This window comes from Vombatus ursinus, unplaced genomic scaffold, assembly GCF_900497805.2.
Source record: "Vombatus ursinus unplaced genomic scaffold, bare-nosed wombat genome assembly UNPS02015397.1, whole genome shotgun sequence".
In the NCBI taxonomy this organism is placed as follows: domain Eukaryota; kingdom Metazoa; phylum Chordata; class Mammalia; order Diprotodontia; family Vombatidae; genus Vombatus; species Vombatus ursinus.
The window spans coordinates 129,562-151,136 of NW_020955175.1; the positions used below are offsets into that span (position 1 = coordinate 129,562).

The 21,575-nt window shown below is 36.5% G+C and overlaps 1 protein-coding gene and 1 pseudogene across 1 annotated transcript; both read right to left on the minus strand.

The window, feature by feature from the left end:
* Positions 1-148: 148 nt before the first annotated feature.
* Positions 149-1,105, minus strand: LOC114032055 (annotated as a pseudogene).
* A 10,494-nt stretch (positions 1,106-11,599) lies between these two features.
* On the minus strand, positions 11,600-12,544 carry LOC114032036 (olfactory receptor 52D1-like). Its single transcript, XM_027847241.1, has one exon. It carries the CDS (start codon positions 12,542-12,544, stop codon positions 11,600-11,602), a length of 945 nt encoding a protein of 314 aa, XP_027703042.1.
* Positions 12,545-21,575: the final 9,031 nt, after the last annotated feature.

Sequence of the window (21,575 nt, forward strand, 5' to 3'; positions counted from 1 at the left end):
TTTTCTGTCATTATAATAGCTGGTAAAACAGCATAAATTACTGGAAATAAAGTATGGGTCACCATGTATAGACGAGAAATAAGCTCTTTGGCCTTGACTCAACTTTAAGTTTTAGCTGCTTCTATTACCTTGTTTGATGATACCTCCATCACAACCAGACACACTTGACTCTCATTGTCCCAAGAACATAGTCCTATATCCTTTTGGTCCTGATATGATATACAATGGGGTCAAAGAAGGGTGGAACCAACAAGTACATGTTGGCAATGAGAATATGAACCTGAGGTAGCACATTGTGACCAAGTCAGTGAGAGAGAAACATGAAGACAATAATACAATAGAAGACAAGATTCGCACAAATATAGGAGCCACATTAGCCCAAGGACTTAAACTCACTACATGAGAAGTGAGGTGAAAAATAGCAGAGGAACCAGACATAAGAGACAGAAATTGAGAAGCCATTAGAGGAGCTAATTATAGGGGCTACCATAAAACTGTGGAGCTTTGTGGAATCTGTGTTGACACATTCCTGTTTCACCACTTCCATGAACTCACAATAGATATTGGCAAAAATGTAAGTGTGACGGTAGAGTAGTTGTTTCAGCAAAATAGGGTGTGGAGAGAAGAAATTCACAGCCCAGAGAACTATATCCCTGCCAATCTTGGCTATCTGAGCATTCATAAGAATGGTAATATGGCTAAATGACAACATAATGGTCAAAAATCATAGCCAAGAAGAAGCCAGATTCCATGGCTGTAAAGATATGGATAAAGATTATCTAATTTAGATAGGCATCAGAGCAATTTGAAGTGAACCAAGCCAGAAGAGACAGAGTATTCAGGGCAGAGTGGAGGTGGAGAGGTCAGTGACAGAAAGAATATACAGGAAGAAGAACATGAGTTCACTGTATTCTTCTCTCTTCCCATACCACCAATAGGATTGTCACATTCCCCAACACGGACACCTCACACAGGGAGCAACAAAAGTAACACTATGCAAGTGTGTAGGTAATCCTGTTCTGGGACAAACACCAAGAAGAATATGGATGAGGACTAATATAAATCATCCGTGGGAGACTTTGTGGCTATCTTGTACGGCCACCATTCTCTATAATTCCAAAGGCTTTTCTGTATGACTGATTCTTGCTCTCTCATAGAGTCATTAGCTTCCATTTGCCCAATTCTAATTTTTAACAAATTGTTTTTTTTTCTATTAGATTTTGTACTTCTTCCCCTTTTGACCAATTGTATTTTTTAAGAATTTGTTTTTTCTTCAGTGTACTTTTTTTCCAGTTGGGCAATTGTATTTTTTAAAGACTCTTCTACCTCTCTCATTTGACTTTTAAAATCCTTCTTGAGCTCTTCTAAGAAGGCTTTTTGGGCTTCAGACCAGTTCATATTCCTTTTCAGGTTCCAGATGTGGGTTTGTTGACAATGTTGTCCTCTTCAGAATTTCTGTCTTGATCTTCACTCTTCTCATAATATGTATCTGTAGTACATTTCTTTTTACTCATGGTGTTTCCTTATTCCCTGGCCTTTAAAGAGATTGAGTTCTCCTGCTGGGAAACAGAGGGCACTGACTCAAGCTTCTTGTGTTGGGAGCCTAGGTCTTGGTCACTGGCTTTGTGTGCTGGGGCCTCCAATGTTAGCAATTGGAGGCTGTAGGGTTCTGGCAGCTTACCTTGTGTTGGGCTGGAATCAGCAAGGCTGGAGCTCTCGGGCAACTCTAGGTTGCCTGCTTTTCCTTTCTTTTCACTTTCTTCAGCTCCTTTCAGATGGATGTTGCAGGGTATTTATCTGCCTTGGGCCCTTTGTAGTGCTGCTTCCCTTATTTTGGCTGAGGCACTGGGAGATCCGTTTACTGTAGAATGCCAAGGTGGTTTTCTGAACTGATTTCCACCAGTTCCCCCACCCTCACTGAGGCACTTGGAGTTCCAGGTATTGGTGTTTGCCTGCTCCACCACCTGGGTTTCAGGATCTCCTCCTGGCGTGCTAAAGTGGGGCTTTCTGCTAGCTTGATGGGACACCTTGCCCTTCCCCCAGGGCAAGAGGGGCCTTTCCAGTTAATCCTTCAAGCTACCTGGGCTACTGCACTGCGACTCCTGTCTTTCTTCTGGTTCGGCTGTTCCAGGGTTTTTTCTGGGGCAATATTTTCTGGGCTTTCAGAGGTTGATAGGGGAGGGTAAGAGTGACTAACTTTTTACTCTGCCATCTTGGCTCCTGGAAGCAGAAGTCCCCAACCCTTTCTCTTAATAATATTTTTTAATTTTAAGGAAAAAGGCATAGGTTTAAAAGGGAAAATAACTGTATTGAAACACAATTATCAAAATAGAAAACAAAAGGAAAAAAAATAAACCCATAGATTCCAGGTTCAGAAGCCATGAACTAGAGAAGTGCCATGTAGGTAAAGTATAATACTTGGCTCCAGAGAGCAAAGGCAGGAACAGTGTGTAGATGTTGAAGAGATGCACATTTTATCCCACTGGAAAAGAATGCTTTCTAATAATTAAAGCTGTTCTAAACCAGGATGCAATGTTTAAAGAGCTATATAATATCAGGTATACAGTCCCATCTTGCTTGAGGTTTTTAAACAAATACTGAATAACGACTTGTCAACAATTTCATAGGGAAGTTCTTGTTTTATACCGATATTCTCCTTTGAATATTGGCTATTTTCACTATTCTTTCCTTATATTAAATTATAAAATCCTTAAGAGTGTGAGATGAAGAGAATATATTTCTATGGCCTCAACTGAACACATGAACAGTTTCCTGGACATCCATTTGTGTTTGTCATCATTCCCATTTCATGTGTGTCTCTGTTGTTGCTAAAATTAGATTGCCTAATCTTTCATGTTAATTGAAAAAATGTGTGTGTATGTGTGTGTATACATACATATACATATATGAATGTATATACACATATGCATACATATGTGTGTGTGTATATATATGGGTCTTTCTATAGCACTTTTTTAGTATTTTTCTCAGGATAATGTCTAAAATTACAGTGAAATGACAAAGAGAGAGAGAGAGGGAGAGAGCGAGAGAGAGAAGGGTGTGTAGATTAAGATTTAGGAGGTGGGGGAGAGGATAAGGGAGAAATTTTTTTAAAAGGTTGTAGATGAGGGAGGTAGTGGTTAGAAGTACACTAGAAGGGAAATAGGGTAAAAAGAGAGGGTGAGAAGGATGATAGTGAGAATAAAACAGGATGAAGAGCAAATAGTAATTGTATTTTGAATGTAAATGGCATATACTCACCCATAAAATGGAAATGGATAGCAGAATAGATTAAAAATCAGAATCCAACAATATGTTGCTTATAAAAAAAATTAAATGAGAGACACATACAGAGTTAAAGGGATGTAATAGAATTTATTATGTTTCAGTCAATGCAAAAAAAGCAGGGGTAGCAATCATGATATCAGACAAAGTTAAAGCTAAAATAAATTTAATTAAAAGAGACAAACAAACATTATGATGAAAGGTATCATAGAAAATGAAGCAATATCAATAGTAAGCCTATATGCACCAAGTAACCTAGCATCTCATTTTTTTAAAAGAAAAGTTAAATTAGTTCCAGGTGGTACTAGATAGTAGTACTATAATAATGGGAGGTTTCAATCTTCCTCTCTCAGAACTAGATAAATCTAATTTAAAAAATAAGAAAGAAGTCAAGGAAGTAAATGGAATTTTAAATAATCTAGATATGATAGATATCTATAGAGAACTGAATGGGAATAGAAGGAAATACACCTTTTTCTCAGTGATACATGGTCCCTTTACAAAGAATGACCATAAATTAGGGCATAAACATTTTATGCCTAAAAGCAGAAAAGCAGAAATATTAAGTGCTTCCTTTTCAGATCAAAGTGCAATAAAATATTTAATAAGGAACCATGGAAACAGAAAAAAATAAAAAAATTAATTGAATACTAAACATCCTAATCTGAAAGAATGAGTATGTTAAAAAATAAACCATGGAAACAATCAATAACTTCATTAAACAGAATGACAATAGGATGTGGAGCCAAGATGGCAGAGTGAAAGAAGTGACTTGCTTGATCTCTCCCCCAAACCCCTCCAAATACCAAAAAAAAGTCTCTAAACAAATTCTAAAGCAGCAGAATGCACAAAAAGACAGTGAAACACATTTCCACCCCAAAACAACCTGGATGGTTGATTGGAAAGGTATATTTCACCAGACTGGGAGAGGAACACGGTTCAGCATGGGTGCACAGGCTACAGTGAACCTGGAGCAGGCTTCAGAGGACTGAATTGCAGGCAGTTGTGTCAGTTTCCAGACTTCTCAGCCCACAAATGCCAAAGACAACTTAGAAGGTCAGTGGGAAATGTCTGCTTCTGCAATGAGAGAGAAGCTAGGTCTCAGCCCCAGTTCCCATGCGTGGCCCCGCGATGGCAGTTGCCTCCTGAGCTTCTGAGTCACAGAATGAGGGGGAATCAGGTGACTGATCAGAGGAGGATTGCAGGGATCTCTTTGCCAGTGCTGAGGCAGAAATCTGTTGATTTGCCCTTGCTTGGATCTGAGACACAGTTCTGAGGGGCAGTCCTGGGGAGAGGAGGAGCACTGGCATGGTGGAACTTGTAGTGGTGGTAGAGAGGAAATCCTCCTCACAGTTCCAAGACAGAAAAGAGTACTTGTGGTCACTCATAGACCAAAGCACAGGCCAGGAAAGGAGTAAACACCTCGCCCCTTATCATACCACCTTGGAAGAACTGAAAATTTACAGGTCCCTAGAAATATCTCTGAAAACAGCTGTACAAACCCCCGAAGCTTGGGAGAGTACATTCTCCACATTGGAAGCAGACTTTTACCTTAATAAAGATTTTATAACTCAAGTAATTTGCTGGGATCATGAGCAAACCTTGTAAGAAGTGTCAGACCATAAGATCTTTTTTTGGTAATGAAGATCAAAACATACAACCAGAAGAAGACAACAAAGTCAAAGCTCCTACATACAAAGCCTCCAAGAAAAATATGAATCAGTCCCAGGCCTTGGAAGAACTCAAAAGGAATATTGAGAAGCAAGTAAGAGAAGTAGAGGAAAAACTGGGAAGAGAAATGAGAGTGATGCAAGATAATCATGAAAAACAAGTCAACAGTTTACAAAAAAATACTGAAGAAAATAACACCTTTAAAAATAGCCTAACCCAAATGGCAAAAGAGGTCCAAAAAGCCAATGAAGAGAAGAATGCCCTAAAAAGCAAAATTGGCCAAATGGAAAAGGAAGTCCAAAAGCTTACTGAAGAAAATACTTCCTTAAAAATTAGAATAAAGCAATTGGAAGCTAGTGACTTTATGGGAAATCAAGACACTGTAAAAAAAAATCCAAAAGAATGAAAAATTAGAAAACAATGTGAAATATCTCATTGGAAAAACAACTGACCTGGAAAATAGATCCAGGAGAGAGAATTTAAAAATTATTGGACTATCTGAAAGCCATGATCCAAAAAAGAGCCTAGACATCATTTTTAAAGAAATTATCCAGGAAAACTGCCCTGATATTTTAGAACCAGAGGGCAAAATAGAAATTAAAATAATTCTCTGATCACCTCCTGAAAGAGATCCCCATAAGAAAACTCCTAGGAATATTGTAGCCAAATTCCAGAGTTCCCAGGTCAAGGAGAAAATATTACAAGCATCCAGGAAGAAACAATTCAAGTATTGTGGAAACACAATCAAGATAACACAAGATTTAGCAGCTTCTACATTAAGGGACCAGAGGGTATGGAATATAATATTCCAGGGGACAAATGAGATAGGATTACAACCAAGAATCACCTACCCAGCAAAACTGAGTATAATCCTTTAGGGGAAAAATGGTCATTCAGTGAAATAGAGGACTTTCAAGCATTCTTGATGAAAAGACCAGAGCTGAATAGAACATTTGACTTTCAAATACAAGTCTCAAGTGGAACATGAAGAGGTAAACAAGAAAGAGAAATCATAAGAGATTTATTAAGGTTGAACTGTTTACATTTCTGCATGGAAAGATGATATTTATAACTCATGAGACCTTTGTCAGTATTACGGTATTTGGAGGGAAAAAATCATATGTATGTATATATAGATCTAGATAGATAGATAGATAGATAGATAGATAGATAGATAGATAGATAGATAGATAGATAGATAGATGGCACAGGGTGAGTTGAATATGAAGGGGTCATATCTGGAGAATAAAATTTAGGGGTGAGAGAGGATTATACTGGGAGGAGAAAGGGAGAGGTAGAAAACATGGTAAATTATCTCACAAACAAAAAAGAAAAGGTTCTTACAGTGAAGGGGAAACAGGGGAAGGTGACAGGGAATGAGTGAATCTTATTCTCATAGGATTTGACTTAAGGAAGGAATAACATACACACTCAATTGGGTATGGAAATCTGTCTTACCCTACAGGAAAATAGGGGGAGAAGGGGCCAAAAAAGCAGGGGAATGATAGAGAGGAGGACAGATTGGGATAGGGGATAATCAGAATCAAACACTTCTGAGGAGGGACAGGGTCAAAAGAAAGAATAGAATAAATGGGGGAGTGGGATAAGATTAAGGGAAATAGAGTTAGTTTTTCACAACATGGCTACTATGGAACTGTTTTGCATAGCTGCACATGTATAACCTATACTGAGTTGCTTGCCTTTTCAATGAGGGTGGGTGGGGAGGGAGGAAGGGAGAAAATTTGGAACCCAAAGTTTTAAAAACACATGTTTAAAAAAATGTTTTCACATGCAACTGGGATACAGGAAATGGGGTACAGAAATCTATCTTGCCCTACAGGAAAGTGGAAGGGGAAGGGGATAAGAGAAGGTGGGGGGAGAGATAGAAGGGAGGAAAGACAAGGGGAAGGGGTATTTAGAATGCATGCCATCTTGGGGTGGGAGGGGTGAGATGGGTGAAGATTTGGAACTCAAAATCTTGTGGAAGTAAATGTTGAAAATTAAAAATAAGTAAATTTAAAAAAAAAGAGAATGACAATAATGAGACAACATATCAGAATCTATGGGATACAGCAAAAGCAGAAATCAGAGGGAAATTTATATTTCTAAGTGCTTACATCAACAAAATAGAGAAAGAACAGATTAATGAATTGGGCACACAATTAAAAAAGACTAGAAAAAGAGCAAATTAACATCCCCAAATTAAATATTAAATTGGAAATCCTAAAATTTAAAGGTGAAATTAATAAAAATGAGCATAAGAAAACCATTGAATTGATAAATAAAATTAGGAGCTTGTATTATGAAAAAGACCAATAAAATGGAGAAACTATTGGTTAATATAATTTTTAAAAGAGAAGAAAACCAAATGTTAGTATTAAAAATGAAAAAAGTGAACATGTTACTTACAAAGATAAAATAACCTGATTATAAGAAGTTATTTTGTCCAATTATATGCCAATAAATTTAACAATGTAAGTGAAATAGAAAAATATTTACAAAAATATAAGCTGCCTGGATTAGCAGAAGAGGAAATAGAATATATAAAGAGACATGTTTTAGAAAAAAAGAAATTAAGCAAGCAATAAATGAGCTTCCAAAGAAAAAAAGTACCAGGACCAGATGGATTGACAAGTGTAGTCTATCAAAAATCTTAAGACCAACTAATTCCAATATCAAATTATTTTTTAAAATATCAAACTCTTTTAAAGAAACAAATATGATACTGATACCTAAACCAGGAAAAGTAAAAACAGAGAAAGAAACTAGACCAATTTCATTAATGAATATGCATGCAAAAATCCTAAACAAATTACTAAAAGATTAAAACAATATGTAAAAATATTTTATAGTATGACCAAACAAGATTCATACTAGGGATGCAGGGCATAGTTTAACATAAAAAAATAAATTATTAACACAATTTATTATAAAAATAATAAAAGTAACAAAAACCGTATGATTATATCAATAAATGTGGGAAAAGCATTTGATAAAGTATAACACTCATTTCTATTAAAAAAAAACACTTGAAAGCTTACATATAAATGGACTTCTCCTTAAATTGATTAGAAGCATTTACCTCAAGCATTATTTGTAATATGGATAAGCTAGAAGCCTTTCAAGTAAGATCAGGTGTGAAACAAAGATGCCCACTGTCACCAATATTATTCAATATTGTATTTAAAATCCTAGTAATAGCAATAAGAAGAGAAAAAAGAAACAGAAGGAATCATGATATGATGATATACTTGGAAATCCTAAAGATTCAACTACAAAGTTAATTGAAATAATAATTTTAGTATAGTAGCAAGGTATAAAGTAAATCCACATTAATCATCAGTATTCCTACATATCACTAACTGGACACTATAGGAAGAGACAGCCAGAGATATAACTTGAGAGAACAAAGTACCTGGCAGTACACCTGGCAGTATACCTCTTCTATGTGAGATAATTTATCCCATTCTACCTCTTCCTTTCTAATATATATATATATATATATATATTCCCTCCTACTACTCTAATAATGAGAATGGCCTCATGAGTTACAAATATCATATTTCCATATAAAAATGTAAACAGTTCAACTTTAATAAGTTAAAGTTGTTTCTCTTATTATTTCTCTTTCCTGTTTACCTTTTCACGCTTCTCTTGAGTCTTGTATTTGAAACTCAATTTCTCTATTTAGCTCTAGCTTCTCAAGAATACATTAAATTCCTCTATGTCATTTCCCCCTCATTGATTACACTTAGTTTTGCTGGGTAGGTGATTTTTAATTTTAATCCTAGTTCCTTTGACCTCTGGAATATCATATTCCAAGCCCTCTCATCCCTGAAAGTAGAAGCTGCTAAATCGTGTGTTATACTGATTGTATTTCCACAATACTTTAATTGTTTTTCTGACTGCTTGCAATATTCTCTCCTTGACCTGGAAACTCTGGAATTGGGCTATAATATTCCTAGGAATTTTCCTTTTGGAATTTCTTTCAGAAGGTGGTCAGTGGATTCTTTCAATTTCTATTTTACCCTCTGGTTTGAGAATATAAGGGCAGTTTTCCTTAATAATTTCTTGAAAGATGATGTCTAGGCTCTTTTTTTTTATCCTGGCTTTCAGGTAGTCCAATAATTTTTTAAGCTCTTTCTCCTGGATCTATTTTCCAGGTCAGTTGTTTTTCCAATGAGATATTTCACATTGTCTTCCATTTTTTTTCATTCTTTTGGTTTTGTTTTATAATTTCTTGATTTCTCATAGAGTCATTAATTTCTATTTCCTCCATTTTAATTTTTAAGGAATTATTCCCCTCAGTGAACTTTGAACCTCCTTTTCTATTTGGCCAGTTCTGCTTTTTAAGGCATTCTTCTCTTCATTTGCTTTTTGGACCTCTTTTGACATTTTGTCTATATTTTTTAAGGTGTTATTTTCTTCAGCATTTTTTGGATCTCCTTTAGCAAGCTGTTGAGTCGTTTTTCATGATTTTCTTACATCCCCCTCATTTCTCTTCCCAATTTTTCCTCTATTTCTCTTACTTGATTTTCAAAATTCTTTTTGAGCTCTTCCATGGCCTGAAACCAATTCTTATTTTTATTGGGGTTTTTGGATGTAGGAGTTTTGACTTTGTTGTCTTCTTCGGGTTATATGTTTTGATTTTCCTTGTCGCCAAAGCAAGATTCTATAGTCGGAGTTTTTTTTCCCTCTGTTTGCTAATCTTCCCAGCCAGTTACTTGACTTTCAAACTCTTTCTTAAGGTAGGCTCTGCTTCCAGTGAGGAGGGTGTACTGCCCCAAGCTTCAGGGGTTTTGTGCAGCTGTTTTCTGAGACACTTATAGGGACCTGTATGTTTTCAGTTCTTCCAAGGTAGTATGATCTAAGGAGAGGTATTTGCTCCTCTGAGAGAAGGGTTCCCTCTCCACTGCTGTCACAAGCTCTGCTATGCCAGTGGTCGTCCTCACCCCAGGACTGCCACCAAGGACTGGGACTCAGATCCAAGCACTGGCACAGCAATCCTGCCTCACTGCCAGAAAAGAGAATCTTGCAATTCTTCTTTGATCAGCCACTTTATTCCTCCACCATGTGTTGGCTGAGAGCTCCTGAAGCAGCCACTGCAGCTGTGACTGCCGCTCTGGGTTTGCAGTAGGGCTAGGGCTGGACCATGCTCCTCTCTCACCCAGGTCCAACAGACCTCTCCTACTGACCTTCTAAGTTGTTTTTGGCATTTATGAGTTGAGAAGTCTGAAAACTGCCACAGGTCCCCTTGATTCATTCCCCTGAGGCCTGCTCTGGGTTTCTTGGGCCTTGGTCTTTGCCAGTGTGGCCCATGCTGGACTGCACTCCTTTCCCAGCCTGGCACAACAGACCTGTCCTGTCAATCATCCAGGTTGTCTTGGGCTGGATATTTGTTTCACTCTGTCTTTTGTGGGTTCTGCTGCTCTAGAATTTGTTTAGAGTCATTTTTTTACAAGTATTTGGCGTGGTTTGGGGGAGAGCTCAAATGAGTCCCTGCTTTTACTCCACCATCTTGGCTCTGCCCCCAAAATGATATACTTTTTGACCCAGTGATACCACTATTAGAGCTGTTTCCCAAGATAATTGAGGGGAAAAGGAAAAGAATCTAAATTTTCTAAAATATTTATAGCCACTCTCTTTGTACTAGCGAAAAAAAAACTGGAAATTTTGGGGATTCCCATCAATTGAGGAATGACTAAACAAATTGTGGTGTATGTTCATGTTGGAATACTAATCTGCTATAAGAAATTATGAGTACAATGATTTTAGAAAAACATGGAAAGATTTGCACAAAATAATGAAGCATGGAATAGGCAGAACCAAGAGAATATTGTATATAGTAACAAATATCATTTTAAGAACACCTTTGAGCAATTAAGTCATTCTGAATATTATAGATTCTCAAATTAACTACAAAGGTGCTATAAAGGAAGACACTATCTGAATCCAGAGACAGACCACACACACACACACACACACACACACACACACACACACACACACATACCTATATCTATATCTATACACACATACATACATACGTATTTGTGTCTAAAGGTAGCCATATGTAAGGTAGGGTGGTGGAAGGAGGCGGAAAAAAAAAGAAAGTTAAATGACAACTTTGTTGTTTATTTAAAAGGAATAGCAAGTTATACATAATCAATATAAAGTTTCAGGTGCATATTCTTTTGTTATATTCCACTTTGTAATAGAAATGCTTGTTTTATTTCTTAAGTTTAGAATTTTTAAAAAGACAAGAAATCATATGTGTCTGTGTGTGCATGTTAGAATTAGATGCCAATGGCCCTTGAAAATTCTTGAAAAGAAGCAGAAGCAATGGGAAGAACCTCATAAATATATGTAACAATGACTGAATTAATTTAAAATATTATTTGTTCTAGTTGGCCATGCCCTAGAAAGTTTAAAACAATAAGCCAGGTGATTGTTAATGTATGATAATCTCAAAATTAATCAACAGTGTGACATAGAATTTAAAAAAAAAAGAAACATGATCACAAAAAGGCTCCTTACCCTGAAAATTGTTTTCCTATGACTGGAATTATCTCCATCTCCCATTCTTACAAACTTTCCAAATTCACAAGTATCCTTTAAAATCATACCACCATGGTTCCAGAATTTATTTTGGGTGGCAAGCCAGGATTTGGAAGACACGTTCCTTAATTTGTTTGGTTCTGGCCCCATAGATTAAGGGGTTGATCATGGGAGGCACTAGGAAGTAGAGATTGTCAACAATAATCTGAACATTAGCAGGCATTTCATATCCAAATGCTTGAGTCAAAAAAGAGAAAACAACAGGTGAATAAAAAAGAGCAATGACACAGAGATGGGAGCCACATGTACTCAGGGCCTTGTGCCTTGCTTCCCAAGAGGGAAAGTGGAAGACAGCTCTAAGAATCATCCCATAGGAGAGGCTGATAAAGAGTAAGTCCATACCAATAGAAGTTACAACAATCATGAAACCATAGACAATGTAGTTAGAGATGTCTCCACAAGAAATCTGTACCACAGCCATGTAGGTACAATAAGAATAAGGAATAATGTTAGTTCGGAAGCTTGTCAATGTTTTGGCTAAGATAGGCATTGGAGTAAGCTCAACCATAGTCCTTGCTAGGATGACAAGTCCCATTTTCACCAGTGAGTTATTATTTAATATAATCATGTACCTCAGTGGATTGCAGATGGCTACAAAACGATCAAAAGCCATGGCCAAAAGGATGCCAGATTCCATGACATAGAAAGATGCAATGAAGAACATATGGATAAGGCATCCATCAATGTTTATCTCTTTAGCATCCAGCCAGAAGATGCCTAACATGTGTGGCACAGTTGTACTAACTAGAGACAGGTCAACAAATGACAGCATGGTCAACAGGAGAAACATGGGCTCATGGAGACTCTTATCTACATGGATGATAAGTATGATGGTGATGTTTCCAGCGAGAGCGGTAATGAAGACTAAGAAGTAGGGCAGGGAGAATAAGCCATGATAAGATTCCAGTCCTGGAATGCCAGCCAATATAAATACCTCTGGCTGGGGAATGGAGTTGTTACAAGAAGACATCCCTCTTTGCTCCTAGCTGGTAGTGGATAGAGGAAAGGATCTATTCACTGGAAGTCAGAGAGAAACCCAGCATAAATAGATCATCAAATAAGAAGTACTAAGCTTAAGTGATATGTGTTCTCTTGTAGTTCATCTAGTTAGAATCCATCTAAAAAAAAGAAAAAGAAAATGTGACTCAAAAGAAAGATGCATCAGTGGTGAATGACTTCCCTCATATATAAGTAGATCACTTTATATGTTGATTTCTTACTTGTATGCTTATGAACTGGATCCTGATTTGAGTTTACTGTGTATATTTTCTTTTGGAAATCTTTAATGATCCAGGGATCAATTTGCACATTGTCTCCTTTTATAGAGACTACCTGGCAGAGTAGATAGAATTTAGAAGACCTGGATTCAAATCTTGACACTGACTTTGACATATACTCGCTGTGTGACCCTGGACAAGTTGTTGAATGTATCAGTGTGCTAGTCAACTCTCTAAGAGTGTAAACTGCAGTGAAGATGTTTAATAGTATTAATATAGGGAATTTCTTTATCCAAGAGTTTTCTATACCAATAAAATTATTGGTTCAACCACCAATGTTATCTTCCCTTTAAAGATACAACTCCACATGGGAAGGAGAGGTGGTATAGGGAAACTTTTGTATTTGGAATCAAAGCGTTTGGGCTCAAATCTCATCTGTATTTACTCCCTCTGAAACCTTGTAAAAGTCACTTAACCCTTCTGGACTTCAGTTTTCCCATTTGTAAAATGAAGAAGTTGGAATAGATGATCGCTAAAGTGCCTTCCACATCTCAATCTATTATCTTACAATCCTATCTTAAGCCTAATCTGATGTCTGGACTCTGTCTTATTTAAGATTTTCTTTTCTTTCTTTCTTCTAAGGTACACACACTAGATTTGTTTGAGTAGCACTTATTCTTGTTATACCACTACCCCTCTTTCTTACCTACTTTGAGTATAACGGAATTTGTCCAGACTTCTTCAAATACGTATGGTCATAGGACTTTCTTCCCCATTTAAATTTACTAGAGATCATTGGAAAAAAAAGACATAACATATCTACTAAGTAAAATAGAATATAATAATAGAATTTCAAGAAACATAGCAATCACCCAATTAGTCTTCTAGTTCACCCACTTTGAAGGTGAGGCAACTTTGATTCAAAAAGTTGAAATGATTTCTTTAAGTCTTTACTACTAGTAAAGCAGAGAATATAATACTTGTCTCTGAGTCTCTTGACTCTTAAGCCAATGTTTTTCATTTTATGTCTGTTATTAAATAAATGACCCCTTCTGTACCTCTTCTCAAGTTCTGACTTCCTGGTATTTTTTCAGACTATTTTTAGGGCTAGGCAGATAGCCAACTTTAAGCTCTAATTGTTTCATCTCTATCTTCTTATAGCTTCCAAGTATCTCCAACTGCCTGATCACAATTTCTCCCTTAAGGAATTACTCAAAGTCTAGACTACAGATTTTGCAAACTAAGCAACTGCATAATCATTTTGTGTAGACTGTAGCAACAGACTAAATTTACCCACCATAGCAAGGAAAACCAGTATTAGGAGAGAGAGAGGAAAGGTCATAGAATTGTTGATATAAAACAACCTCAACATCCGTTCAATCTAAAAAAAACCCACATTATTTTAAAGATGCTGATATTGAGACCCAGAGAAATTAAATGATTTGTTTAAGGTAAAGTGTCACAGATAGAATGTGAACCTAGATTCTCTTCCTATAGAATCAGTGCTTTCTTCCACTATACAGCAATGCTACATTGGGACTGTTATTCATTCAATCAATCTCTAACAATGACATCTGTTCAATGAGAGAATGGATTTCCTTAAGTGATCATCTGAAACACAGGTATCAAATGCACACAGCTTCAATACATCTGAACTGCCTGTAACATATTTTAAACTTAATCGGTAAATTTTACAAAATAAATAAAAATACAACATAATACAGATAATGTGATTGTATGGTTTTCTCCATCAATATGCAGCCTACAATAATACTTATGTACAGTTAAAGGGCCCCCTCCTTCAATTTGAGTTCAACATCACTGATGTAAAATATTTAAAGTTTTACAAAGTGTATCAATATACTGCAGTCCCATGAAAGACTGATTCTAGAAGATGGAATCAGAAAGAGAAATAGCAAAGGGGTTTTAAAATAAAATGCATAACAATTCACTTGGAGAGAGTCATTGAACTCTTGCAATTAAAACTAAAATGACAGTTGAGTGAATAATGATGCTGTATCATAAATGATTATTTCCATAGAGCAACTGTAGAAGACCTTGTATAAGTTACTCCTAAGAACACCATTTTTTTTAGGCAATTGGGGTAAGTGACTTGCCCAGGGTCACACAGCTAGTAAACCACACATCAAGTGTTTGGTCTGAGGCCAGATTTGAACTCAGGTCCTCCTGACTTCAGGGCCGGTGCTCTATCCACTGTGCCACCTAGCTGCCCCCATAAGAACACCATTTATCACTAGAGCAGGGCAATATTAACTTTTTATTTTTTTTAATGGAGCCTCTTGGCAATCTGGTTAATGGAAGGAAATGTATACATACATACATACATTTGTGTGTGTAAAATTATATGAATACAAATATATTTATAAAAGTATATATACATTTAAGCATGTTTATGCACACAAATACATATAGTTATGTATATAAAAATATACACATGTCTGTATATCCATCCCCCAGCCCCACCCCTGCCATGACTATTACCCTGAAACCTATGCACGGGATTTGTGGATCTCTGCTTACAAACTCATGCTCTAAAGAGTGCAACAGACAATACTGTGTGCCTCTTTGAGAGAGTACTGAGGTGGAGCAGCGGAAAGATTTAGGTGCTATTCAATTCAAAATTTAAAGTTACTACAGTGTATGGAAATGTTTGGCATGAGGGAGGGGTGATATAGAGGATAATGATAAAGTAAACAGAAGGAAAGCAGAACCTCAATCTTTATTTTGCTTCAGTTTTCTCTGCCAAGTGAAATGACTTCAAAAATAAAAAAATGGCCAATAGGACTTGATTCCTGAGATGAATAAAGGCATAATAAGAGATCACCTAACCATATTGGATAAATTTGAGTCATAAGTCCAAGATGAACTGGACACACAGGCATTGAAAGGCCTGGAGCATATGATTACTGAGCCACATCATTGATATCTGAAATACCAATAACTAAGGGACAGGTACCATAGGACTGAAGAAGGATAATATTCTCTCCACCTTCAGAAAAGTGAAGAGAATAGAGTTTGCAAATTATATACCAATAAGTTTGACTTATCACTTCGTGACAAAATGCTAGAACAGATTATTAAAGAAAGGGTGAGTGAACACTTTGAAAAAGAAACAGTGACAACGAAAAAATAGCATGGCTTCTGCAAGAATAGGTCATATCAGACTAAACTAAAGGGGAAAAAGAGGCACAGATGTCAGATTGAGAAGCCCTGATTTAGAGGATTGTCATGTAGGTGGAACATAATCCTTGGCTCCAGAAAGCAGAATCAGGAACAGTATGTAGAAGTTGCAGAGATTCACATTTTCTCACACTGTAAAGAAAAGCTCTCTAGTAATTAGAACTGTTCCAAAGAAGAACGAGCTGCTTTAGGAGGCATATAGTCCTATCTTGCTTGGGGTTTTTAAACAGATATTGGGTAACTTCTCATCAGGAATTTCATGGAGAAGTTCTTTTTTAGTTACAGGTAGGTAGCATGTTAACCTGGATAACATTCTCCTTTTGGTTATTAGTTATTTGTTCACTTGCCTTCCTTACATCAATTATAAAATACTTTACAATCTAAATTGTAAAGTATGAAAACATGTTCACATGGCCTCACCTGAACACCATTCATATTTGTCACCATTCCCATTTTTTTTTTAGGCAATTGGGGTTAAGTGACTTGCCCAGGGTCACACAGCTAGTAAGTGTCAAGTGTTTGGTCTGAGGTTGGATTCGCCATTCCCATTTCAAGTGTGTCTCTTTGTTATTGCTAAAATCAGATTGCAAGTTGCAGAGTACCCTTATATTTAGAACTGACGCAGCTAGATGGCTCAGTGGATAGAGCATTGGGTTTGGAGTCAGAAGTCCTGAGTTCCAATTCAACCTCAGACACTAACTAGCAGTGTCTGAATGAGCAAGTCACTTATCCTCTGTTTACCCTTAATCCATCGGAGAAGCAAATGACAAACTACTCTAGTATCTTTGCCAAGAAAACCACCTGGACAATATGATCCGTGGTATTATCAAGAGTTAGCCATCACTGAGCGACAACAGCAACAAAAATATTTAGAACTGGAAAAGCCTTTCAAGGTCACTGAACCTAAACTTGTCATTTTTATTTTATTTTCATTTTGGAGGCAATGGGGGTTCAGTGACTTGCCCTCGGTCACACAGCTAGCTGGTAAGTGTCATAGGCCGGATTTGAATTCAAGTCCTCCTGAGTCCAGGGCCAGGGCTCTATCTGCCACACCACCTAGCTGTGCCCTAAACTTCTCATTTTTAAGTAAAGACCCCAAGGTCAGAGAGATTAAATGACTGCCTAGGGATGAAAAGCAAGTAAATGAAAGAACTGGGATTTAAAAGCACTACACTAAAAAATAAAGACTAAGTAGAGATACAGTTATCATGTGGTGCAGGTAACTTTTTTTTTTCTCAGAATTTTGCCCAAGGAGATGGAGAAGAAATTAAGAGGCACCTAAATGGGCATAGAAATGTCAAGAATGCACATATAATGGAAAATAATTCACTGTGATCCTTAGGAAGACCTCAATGTGCTTTTCTGTGTGTGTCTCTGTGTGTCTTTGTGTGTGTGTACATGTATATGTATATATATAATATATATATTATATATATGTGTGTGTGTGTGTGTATGGGTGTGGGTGTGTATGTGTGTGTATGTATATATATACATATATATATTTGTGTGTATAAACATACACATCTACATAAACATATATATGAACACAAGATCAATTTTAAATTGATTTGTTTTGTGAAGGGGAAAAGGGATGTCATGATAGGGGTCACTGATCACAGAAGGTAAGAGAATAGGGTTTAATTTTTTGGTTAATGAAAAGTTTTCAGAACTTCTGACTCCAAATTCATCCCTTTTATCCTAACCTAGCTTCCTGTTTTCCTTCATTCTGCTCTTTCTCCATGATCTTTTCCCCATGCTCTGACAGAAAGATGGGAGAGAATGTTTCATTACCTGGAAGTATAAAGGTGATGGATAAAGAGTCTAGTTAAACTGGAGCTGTGGCCCAGCCTAGGATCATCTATCTGAGACATGAATGAAGAAGAGAAAATGATGCATGCAGAAGTTGGGAGGATCCTTTGTCAGAATAATTGATGTGAGAGAAATATTTATGCTACTGATTCTTCTCTACTCTTTCTCCCAGGAGACTCCTCATTAACCAGTGGCTGGGCCACTTCAAGGATCAGAACTCTCATGTGAGAGTAGATGAGAAAAGGAGATTATCTGTCAGTGAAATCAAGTATTAAGATGAAAGGGGAAGAGCTTGATTTTGACAAAGAGAGGGAAACACTGTGTGAAGTTTATTGGGAATAAAAAGTTGGGTCTCTCATTAGACCAAGCTCTGTAAGAGCAGGGTCTTTATTTTTTTTGTCTTTTTTTTTTATTCCTAGAACTTAGCATGGTACATAGAAGGCATTTAATAAATGCTTGTTGACTTGCCAACTAAATGACTGAGGTAAATGTATCAGGGGCTGGGGCACACTTAAACTCCATAAATGCAATCTAATGCAGTGGTCTCCAAACTCATGAAACTAATCAATAAAAGTTTTGGACATCATGGTCAGACACGCACGTCAGAAAAATCATTTTGGTGATTGTGTGGAAAATGAGCGAGTGAAGAAACCTGAAGCAGGAAGACCAAATAGCAAGCAAATGTAATAGTCCTTGGGAGAGGTCATGACAGCCTGAACTTGAGGGGGGCCATGAGGGTAGAAAGAATGGGATGGATATGAGAGATGAGGAGACTGAACTTACTGGATTTGGCAATTGATTGGATATGAGAATGTGAAGTGAAATAAAGTGATGAGATGAAGAAGATTCTGAGGTTGTGGCAGTCTGGTAGACTAGAAGCATGTTGGTGCCCTGCATAGTTAAAAGAGTTTGAGTGAAGGGTAAATTCAGAGGAGAAAATAATAGAAAGATGTCTAGAATACAGATTATAGTTCATCAGTGCCAGCACCTCACTGTTTCCTGCAAAATGAGAAGAGTGACCAGATTTGAGAGTAGAGCTCACTCTCCAACAGGCACTCATATTAACCAGGAGGTGATCTAAAGGGCAAAGGGAGGGAATTTTCCCAATGGCTCCTGCTAATATGGCTACCTAGTAGCATGAGGGAATGAGGAAAAGGGCTAAATGACCATCTCAGAACTAGAACTATGGGAGTTTTGACAGTAAAGGAGAACAATCAGGCAAATACTGAGTATTGTAGGAAGGTGTGGTACCTCTTCTGGCAGTATGAGTTGGGTGAGGTCTTTTTCCTACTCACCCACCAACTGGGTACATGCACCCCTTTAGTCAGTGAAGTGGTGCTCTAAGTAAGGACTCAGCCCTTCTTTGCAGATCATTTGTCTGGAGAGCCAAAATGAAAGATTCACTCAGTAGCTCCCTTTGAGCACACACAAATCCGGACAAATTGTTTCAGAGTCAATATTTCAGGTCCCTTGTTGTTAGAAGATATGGAATGAATTTAGAGACCCTAAATACCCAAAATATAACATAGGGAGTCAGGAGTGCTGGCCTCTAGCAGCCTGAGATCTTTGCTGAGCATCAGTTTCATCCTCAGGAATTTTTAATTCAATTCCTTAACAGGTTTGTCCTAGCAAAGTTCTGATTCTGTTCTCTTTGGTAGAGATAAAAATATTTAAAAAAAAATAGTAATACCATCTTCATTCCTTTTTTCACTACCATGTTTCCATTTACTACAAGGAGTAGAATTTTTCCTTCTTTGTTCTTAGCTGCAATATATGCATAAACATACAGATATATTTACATATGTGTACTTGTGTGCATATGTATGCGTATATGTATATATGTATACATAACAACCTTGCGATATAAATCATCACCCTCAAAATGTTTAGAACTTTAATATTACCAACACTACTCTTACATGTCTAGATTAGTCTTTCATAAAGAGAGTTAAGTGGTCTGCTCTTTTTACCTCTAATTTGTTCTCAGTGTAGTTCCTCTCTATCCACATAGCTTTATTTACAACAGTATCTTATTTTTCATCAATGACAGAAGTTGTCTTCAGCTTTCCTCTATTCAGCTTTTTTAGTTGAAATTGCACTGTCAAATGCATTGAGGCTCTTCCTTTTGCTTCTCTCTTCTTCCTGCTGATAATACTTCAAACAATGTGGAGAAATATCTTGCTAAGTTATTGTTCCAATATGTGATAAATAAACCATATGATATTTCTCTGTGGTCAAGGTTGGGATGCTCTGAAAGTGGTCTCTGTGATGAGTGAGAGGAAAGTAATATTCTTCTCTTCTTTCTTCTCTTCCCCAAGTAACCCTTTACCTCAAAATATTATTATGTTGCAATGGTTTTATTCTTTGCCAAAGGGGCACAGAGCTAGTATATGTGAAAGGAAACATAAGAAACAAAAATTAGGTTTATATAAATAACTTTAAAAGAATCCTTAGTTAAATAAAGATATGGCATGGATATTTGATGACCTAATTTCCTCTGTTAATGCAAGCTGACATGTTCTCTGCAGTTTACAGCCTTCAGGAATTACCTAGAATAATGAGAGTTTAAGTGACTTGCTTAGGGCCACACAACCAATATGTTTACAAACAGGCCATGAACCCTGGCTTTTCTACTCTCTTTCCATTACATTCTTCCTTTCACCACATGAATACTATTCAATTTAATTGAATAAGTATTTATTGCATGTAATATATATTTGCATATATTTTAGACACTGCTAGATTGTGCAATAGGTAGAGAACAAACCCTGAAGTCAAGAAGACTCATCTTCCTGAGTTTAAACCTGGCCTCACAAACTTACTAGTTACATGGCCTTGCACAAGTCACTTAACCCTGTTTGCTTCAATTTCCTCATCTATAAAATTAACTGGAGAAAGAATTGACAAACCACTCCAAAATCGTTGCCAAGAAAACCCCAAGTTGGGTCATGAAGAACTAGACATAATTGAGAAATTACTAAATAACAACAGTATCAATTCATACAAACTTTCCAATTTTTTCATGCATTGCTCATTTCATTATTTATTACTATAAAATAATATATTAAGTACATATATGATGTACTTTATTTAGCTATGCCTGAATTTTTGGCAATTTTCCATTTCTTAGTTAACTTAAAGAATGATTTCATGAATATTTTCAGTATGTACATGATTATCTTTGTCTCCATATTTGACTTCTTTATGGGTATATTTTCATTATTATAAGCTTTGAGTCAAAAGGTATGGATACCTTTGTTCTATTTCTTGCATAATTCTAAAATGATATCTGGAATGTTAGATCAATAATTAATAACTCTACCACAAGTATATCTTTGTTCCTGTCTTCCCAGGACCCCTCTTAAAACTATTTGAATTTTTATTATATTTGTCAAATTGAACAATGACTTTCTGTTTGTATTTATTTACTATTGTTGATTTGTACATTATTTTTCAAAATCTTTAATAATTTTGAACTCTTTTGAAAACTATTCATATCCTTTACTTATAAGCTGAGAAATATCTCATGGTAACATATCTATGGTAATAGCCTTTGTGTCTTGGTTTTCAGACTTTTATCACTAATATCTCATTCACAAATGTTTCAGAGATAGTATCTTCTTATTCTAACTTCATGTTATTTCTATGGAAAATTTGTAGTTTTATGTATCTGACTCTATTTTGTCTTTTCTGATTTCTCCTGATCCTTGTTCAAAATTCAACCACAAGCCACAGTTGTGAAATATACTTCTTTTCTAATTTTTTTCCTCCTAT

Bases quoted from the DNA above. Each gene is read 5' to 3' on its own strand.
- LOC114032036 (XM_027847241.1), bottom strand. From the start codon at position 12,544: ATGTCTTCTTGTAACAACTCCATTCCCCAGCCAGAGGTATTTATATTG.